Source organism: Petaurus breviceps, unplaced genomic scaffold (genome assembly GCF_028583685.1).
Source record: "Petaurus breviceps papuanus isolate PSGF00001 unplaced genomic scaffold, PetGlider_PUasm1.0 91133, whole genome shotgun sequence".
NCBI lineage: Eukaryota > Metazoa > Chordata > Mammalia > Diprotodontia > Petauridae > Petaurus > Petaurus breviceps.
The window spans coordinates 12,618,578-12,626,276 of NW_027187419.1; the positions used below are offsets into that span (position 1 = coordinate 12,618,578).

The following is a 7,699-nucleotide window of genomic DNA, read 5'->3' on the forward strand; positions in this document are numbered from 1 at the left end:
GATCACAGGAACACAAATTTAGAAGTGGAAGGACCTTAGAGACATTAGTGGCACAAAAGATAGAGCAACAGGCTTACAGTAAGGAAAACTTGAGTTCAAATTCTGATTTAGACACTTACTAGTTAGTTATGTCACACTGAGTAAATTACTTAACCTTTGTTTGCCTCAATTTCCTCACATAAATGGGGATAATAATGGCACCTACTGCACAGAGTTGTTATGATCAAATGAGATAACTGCAAAGTGCTTATTGATGCCTGACATGTAAATGCTTATAAATGCTAGCTAGTATCATTATTATTATTATAAGCAAATTTCTCAAATGCCAATTTCCTATCAAATTAATTAATTGTTCATGAAATAAATTTTGTCAAAAAAGTCTTGGTTATATTTTCTTACCTTGGCATTCTGGAACAATCTTGACTTATATGCATCTTCTTCAGACAATATACCTGCATAACAATAGCAGCCAAGAACACCCACCAAAAGACTCGAACATCGGACAAGAGCTTCTGAGCTTATAGTCTTGAAATAAACCAGAAGCACAAACACAAAATATGTTAATATAGTATTGTCTGGAGCTAATAAATGACTTTGATATCCTGTGACTATCTTTTAAATGAACCAGTCTTATAGCTATATGTAAATTGCAAAAAGTTAAAAACCCCATACTTGAAAGAAATTTTAATCCAAACATCCTAGGCCCTAGCCTGCTCAATCAAGACAAAGACAAACATAACATTCTACTACCCAAATATTATATACACTGGTATTTCTACTTCACCATCTGACATGCTCCATGCAACACTTAAGTAGCACAAAGACATGAAGAACATGCTCAGGCCCTGCACACAGCTTTTAAAATCTAACACGTGTACTCTGATTAGAGCCATTTGTGGGAAGTGTGTGTGTGTGTGTGTGTGTGTGTGTGTGTATGACATTCCTGTGCTAGACTATAAGCTCTAGAAAAACACAGATTGGTTTTACTTAGGCCACTAACTCCCCTATAGCTAGCCTTAGTGCAATAGACACTTAAATGGTCATGGAATGAACAAAACAGTTATCAAATATCTTTCTCTTACAGTACAGTTATAGCACTGATGAGTTATTTTTAATTAAAATAAAGCAGAATTTAAAAACTGGACTATATGACAAAGAAATGTGAGTGGTCAAGTGCAGGGTCTTTATGAGTTCATTTTTCTTAGGTTTTCTGTGTTGTAAGAATGAGGAGGCAGGCATATTACTCCTGAAGTTTTCTGCTATTTCTTCCTTCTGCCTCTTTCTCTGTTCCCTGGTACTGAGTGGTCTGCAGATTTTATGTAAAAAGATGAAGAGACATGAGAAATTATTTCTCCAATCTGGTTTCAGAATTCTCTTAAAAACATAACTCTTTTAAGTTTCTTGTAATACACCCTTGACCCTTCCTTCTGATTTAGTACCTTTTTCCACCTCTTAACTGAACTAAGTCCTTTAGATTTCTTTATTTTTGCTTTGCCATTATCAATCAACAAGTAGTTATTAAGAACCTACCATGTGCCAGTCATTGAGTGAGTCATGGAGTATATAAATACAAAAATGAAACAATTCCTGACCTCAGGGAACTTACCTTCTATTAAAGATGACAACATGTACATAAATAAGTATATCCAAAATAATTACATGGTTAAATTGGAAAGAAGTTGGAGGTAGAGGGAGGTTGTGGTTGTCCACACATCTCCCTAAATAGTCAGATGGTTCAACATCATAAACAGATATGGTTTTAATAATTTTAAAAGATGCATTAATATTTGTTTTGCCACTGCACGGTAAGGTCCACAGGACCTTTCTATATGATTTACAGCTAAAACCTCCTCTATGTGCTGTCTCCCCCAAAAGAATACACTCCAAAACAGGAACTATCTAGCTTTTTTGTTTGTACTCCAAATACTCAGCACAGTGCTTTCTCCACAGTAAGTATTCAATAAATGCTTTTTCATCCATTCATGTCTCCTGCTACCATATTAATCTTCATGAAACATCACTTTGATTATGCCACTGCCAATCTAAAGTCTGGAAAGGTTGCACATTTTTTTCCCGAAAAGACTACTTGAATTCAAGGACTTCACACAACAAAGAAGATAACAAATGCAAAAGTGCTCTGAAAATTTTTAAGTACTATATAATTGTTGGTTAGTCTAACCATCATCATTAGTCTTCAAAGACCTAAATGGTTGTGATATGGATGAAGGCCGAGTTAGGTAAAATGGATGGAAACTGAAGAGAGATGAAGTCTGCATTGATACTAGGAAATATTTATTAATAATTGGAGTTGCCCAGAAGGAATCTACCTCAAGAACAGAGCCTGAATGACCACTTTTAATGCTGGAAAATAGATCCCGGTTCAGGTACCAGTTGGATTAAATAACTTCTAACTCAGAGATTCTGTAATTGTGACACAGTCTAGCACAACACAAGTGTAACTTAATACTTGCTAGTCCGTTTCTCCCCTCAGCTGCATTTCCTTTCCTCTAAAGATAGTACTGATTCTTTCCTCTCCAGACTTTCTTACCTGTTAGGGTCCAAAAAAACCACTCTATAACCCAATATGGAAAAAAATATCATCGGTCAAAACTTCAGTTTAAATTTATCCTTAAATCTCACCTCAAAGGAATAATTATTTAGAAGCTGTTCAGACAATCCCAGAAGATAGTGATCTAGTGTTTCTTTTAGATTCTGATGGACAGCAAGTCCAGCACCAGCCTGGATTTTTTCAGTGGTACCATCCATCATATTGGTACAAAAATCCATCTGGTCAAAAGTTGTCTGAAGGTATACCTCTTCTACTTCTAAGAATGTGGCCTCCACTTTGCCTTTTTGCTGCTGCTCACTGTAAGAAAAAAAAGCCTCAGTGTTATGGTCAGGCTATCATAAATGAATAGACCTTTCAATATCAAAGTCATATAGATCTCTATTACCTGATAGTAAGGAAAATCTTCATAGTTTGGAAGCGCTCAATAAATGACTTTAAATTTAATAAGAGGCAGTTCAAATTACCTTACAATTTTGTTCTAGACAACACAGAAATTTCTCAATTTACATACCATTCAGACACACCCTGGAAAAAATCCATTGCCCCTTTACAGTGCTTCATGGTGAGACTCACAAGAATTGACTCCAGGGCTAGATGAGGGAAATCACTGTGGAGAAGAAATTTTTCACTTGAGTTTAATAAGTACGTTTAAATAACTACATTAATAGAATTCCTGCCTCTATCCATGCAAAGGAAAGAGAGAAAGAAATCCAGGCGTGAAATATAAAACAAGAAAAAGTAAAGTGTGGTGTAAAATTAACAGCTAAGAAGCCAGTTTTGTTAATCTATCAAGTTTCGAAGAGAAACAGAGAAACACAATAAGCCTAGAAAGATAGGCTGAGGCTATACATACTGTACAGGACTATCTATGCCAAACAGGGAGAGGAATTTGTATGTTAGTCTCAAGGGAACAGGAGGCCTCTGGAGCTTCTTGAACAGAGATGGGAAAGACATCACATGACCTGTGTTTTAGGAATATCAATTTGGCAACTGAGTAGAGGAAGGGATGAAGAGGGGAAAGATGGGAGGCAGGAAAACTGATTAGGAGACTATTACCAGAGTCTAGGCAAAAAAAAAAAAAAAGAGAACATGAATTAAAATTATGGCACCATGAGGCAAAAGAAAGATATGGGTATGAGGGATATTGTGGAGGTAGATTTTATAAGACTAGATACTAATTAAATATGGGCAGGGGGATGCAAAAGAGTGAAAAATTGAAGATGACTCCAAGAATTTGATCTGAGTGTATTTAGGATGGTGGTGTCCTTAAAAAGAAATATGACAATTGAGAACAGGAAAGGGTTAGGGTAGGGAAGGGAAGGGAAGGGAGAAGGCAGAATGGGTTCTATTTTGGACATAATGAATTTGAGATGCCTATAAGCAAAGACTTTATTGCCACTTGTACCTCTTAAAATTCCTAGCTTCCTTCAAGGACATTATCACTCAGGGGCCTATTCTTATTCCCCTTAGTTATTAGTGTACACCTATGATTTTATTTTGTATTTATTCTTCTGCACACAAGTTATTTCCCCCATAGAATGTCAGTGCCCTGATTGCTTTTCATTTACAACTCTGTATCACTATTGCTTAATACAATTTCAAGACATAGTAGGCAGTGCCTACTATAAATAAATGCTTGTTAAAGTTCAAGGCAAGACTTTCCAACATTATCCCTGGATGATAATTATCACTTTTCATTCAATAAATTTTATTTATTATTGTATTCATTATATATAATTTAATTTTATATGATATATAGTGTATAATATATGTAATGTGTAACATAATAGATATAAAACTATAATTTGATTAATTTAATTTACTTAATTTATTACTTCTATAGAGGTGACTCCAAACCTATATATACCTCTAACCTCTCCCTAGAGCTTCTACCACACATCTCCAACTGTCTACTGGATCTTTCAAATTGGATATTCCAAAGACATCTCAAAGTTCAGTATGTCTAAAATTAAAATCATCCATTTTCCCCAGAACTCACTGTTCTTGCAAATTTCCCTATTTCTGTTGAAGACATCACCATCCTCTCAGCTACCCAAGTTTGCAACCTTGGCATTATATCGTTTACTACCTCTCCTTTTCCCCACATATCCACTCAGCTGCTATATCTGGTGGTTCCTATCTCAGCAACATCTCTTTTCCCTTTTTATCTCTTCTCAAAACCACCATCCTAACCTGGAGTTCAAGCCCTCAACACTTCTAACCCAGGACTACTTCAATAAGCTAATTGGCCTCCTTACCTTAAATCTCTCTTTGTTCCAAACACTGGCTCCCCCCAAGCTGAAAATACAATTTTCCTAAAGTACAGATCTGATCATGTCACCTCTCTATTCAACAAACCCCCAGTGATTCTCTATTGCCTTTAACATCAAGAATAAACTCTTTGGTTTTAACTTTTAAAGCCCTTTACAATCTGGGCCCAACTTATTTTTCCAGCTTCGTCATACATTACTTCACTTTCTACACTCTGTGGTCCAGTCAAACAATTCTTCACACATTCCAACTGCCATCTATACATTTTTGCCATGGCTGCCACCCCATCCTTCTCTGTCCCACATCTGGACTGCATCACCTCCAGTCACTTCACAGAATCCCATGGCCGGTTTTCCCGCAGACTCTGCTCTAATGCCACCATCTTCATGACACTGCTCTTCATCCTCTCGCGTGCCATTTCCCTTCTCCCTTGAAGTTTATCTTGTGCTCATTTTGAATATTCATGTTGTGAAGGTACATGTTATGTTGTGTGTCCCAAAAGAATATAAGCTCCTTGAAGGTTAGCACTATTTCAAATTTTGTCTCCATATCTCCAGCATCTAGCACATAGTAGGCACTTTAAAATGCTTGCCAATTGATAGTAAAGGCATATTTACTCTTTACTTCTTTACTCTTCTAAGGCTTACAGTTATCATAGAGCAACACTGTGCCTATTAATGTTAAAATAAAATATAATGAAGCTTTCTTCTTAAAAGAAATTACCTGCAAAGAACTGGAGGGAGTTCTGTACTTTCTTCCATGTCATCTTCTAACTGATAGAATAGTAGCCATTTCATAATTAACTCTTTTAATGAATAACCTTGATTTATTTCACAAAAATTCTGATCCATTCCTACTTTTGACATCTCTGGAACTATGCAGGAGGTCAAGGCTAATGACAAACAACATACTGCAGGACTTAAAAAAGAGACAATTTATGTTAAGGTGAATGTAATTATTACACATTAAAAGAATATAAATATATTTCTTGGCAAATTACTTAAATCTGTCATATCTTGGTTTTGAACTATTTTAAATTGTAAGACCCATCATAATGTATATCATGATTTCCAAGAAGTAAATGAATTAAATAGATTTCATTATTCTTAGAACAATAAAATGATTATTTGAAAAATAATAATTCCTTGGTATCTATGATCAAGACAATATGGGGAGGATTACTTTCTGAGTAAACAAGAAACAAATTACAAGTTGGATCCAAGAGTCAAAAGAAATTCTTCATCTTTGCAACTATGTCTTTACATCTGTCGAAGGCAAAATCATATGTATTATGATTATAGTGACTTTTCATGGCCAAACTACAAAAATTCATGTAGTAAAGAAAACTTGAAGAGAAAAATGTTAAATGAAACTACAGGCATATTATATTAGATCCAGAAAAAAGAAAATCCTAAATTTAGAAGGAGAAATACAATATATTATTATTACCAAGAAGGCCTACAAGCCGATCCTGTAAATATCTTCCATAGTTCTCTGTCAACCTCAACTAAACTTCCTTGAATTATGGCACCAAGTAAGCCAAAGTTTTCAGCCTGTATTTGTTCAGAACTTATGCTGCGAAAGGTAATAGAACAAATTTTATTCCAAAGTTTCAGGAGATCTGACTTGTGTGAGATTTCCAGATCCAATTTCTTGCTTTGACATAATGCAAGTTCAATGAGGCATCTTAACACATATGGAATACGTTCCCCTCGTCGCTGCTGAGATAGAAGCTGGTGTAGTATCGTCAATAATGGTGCAAGCTCACTGTTAGGAAAACTTTCAGGATACTTTGCTATTAACTGTGTTGCAATCTGTAACCTTAAAAAAGAAAAGGCAAGTAATTAATTTGAAAAATTTTTAATAATAGTAATAGCAAACACATATATTAACTCATGTTTTACAAAGTACTTTTATCACACAAAGTATTTAATCTGATCTGCAGAATTCTATGAAACAGGCAGTAAAACAATCATTTTATATATGAGGAATCAGGCAGAGAAAGACACAAGTTAAGGACAAGATTCACCACTGTTTCTCTGAATCTGCCCAAATTACTCTGTATTCATTACATATATAGGTTGTGTTGACTTATCTGTGTACATGATTTTACACCAAGTAGAATGTAAGCTCCTTTAAGGGAGGAGCAGTTTGTTTCAGTTTTTTATCCTAGAACCTGGCACATAAACAATGCTTAATGGCATGGGTTGAATAAATGAATCTCATTTGAGTCTCACATTATCCCTATAGATAAAGCAATATCATCCTTATTCTACTGAAAAGGAAACTGTGGCTAAGAAGTTTAATGGCTTGTCCATGGCATGTGGCTACTAAACGAGACAAGAGATTTGAATACAGATCTTCTTACTCCATTTGCATCACTTTCCACTCTACCAAACTCCCAAGGGATAGCCCTCCAAATTAAAAAAAAAATTTTTAAGTTGTTTTTTCTTTAAGTACTTAGCACCCTGAAAGTAGAATGGAAAGATAAATATCAAAGCCCAAGACAATAAGTCCATTACCACAATTCATCTTGCCTGAGGTCTTTAAGGCCTCTGAAATGCTTTTCAATTAAATCAAGAAACTTTAATTAAATGTCTATTATATCAAGGCACTATACTAAATGTTAAAGATGAAAAAGTAAAAATACAATAACCCTTGCACTCAAGGAATTTGCATTTTACAGGAATAATACCATGTATACACAGATAAATAAAACCAAAATAATTGGAAGAGAAAGAGATTTTTTTTTCTCCCATCTACAATGTTTTCTCCAACATCTACACACTAATTATGATGGTTGGGAATATATGGAGAAAAAAAGACAATTAGGTACTTAATATCTATGTAACCTTGGGT

The 7,699-nt window shown here is 34.9% G+C and overlaps 1 protein-coding gene across 5 annotated transcripts in view; it reads right to left on the bottom strand.

Annotated features, from left to right (window-relative positions):
- ATM (ATM serine/threonine kinase) overlaps positions 1-7,699 on the bottom strand; it is a 122,810-nt gene that overhangs the window by 93,431 nt on the left and 21,680 nt on the right. For all 5 annotated transcript variants that reach the window (XR_011166799.1, XM_069080497.1, XM_069080494.1 and 2 more), the window contains exons 10-14: positions 6,290-6,661; positions 5,564-5,758; positions 3,081-3,176; positions 2,641-2,866; positions 400-525 (exon numbers count right to left, since the gene is read on the bottom strand). Coding sequence is in view for 4 of the 5 variants with exons in the window: in XM_069080497.1 (XP_068936598.1) it covers positions 400-525; positions 2,641-2,866; positions 3,081-3,176; positions 5,564-5,758; positions 6,290-6,661 (1,015 nt within the window). In the remaining variant the exon portion in view is untranslated. The remainder of the gene's footprint in view (positions 1-399; positions 526-2,640; positions 2,867-3,080; positions 3,177-5,563; positions 5,759-6,289; positions 6,662-7,699) is intronic.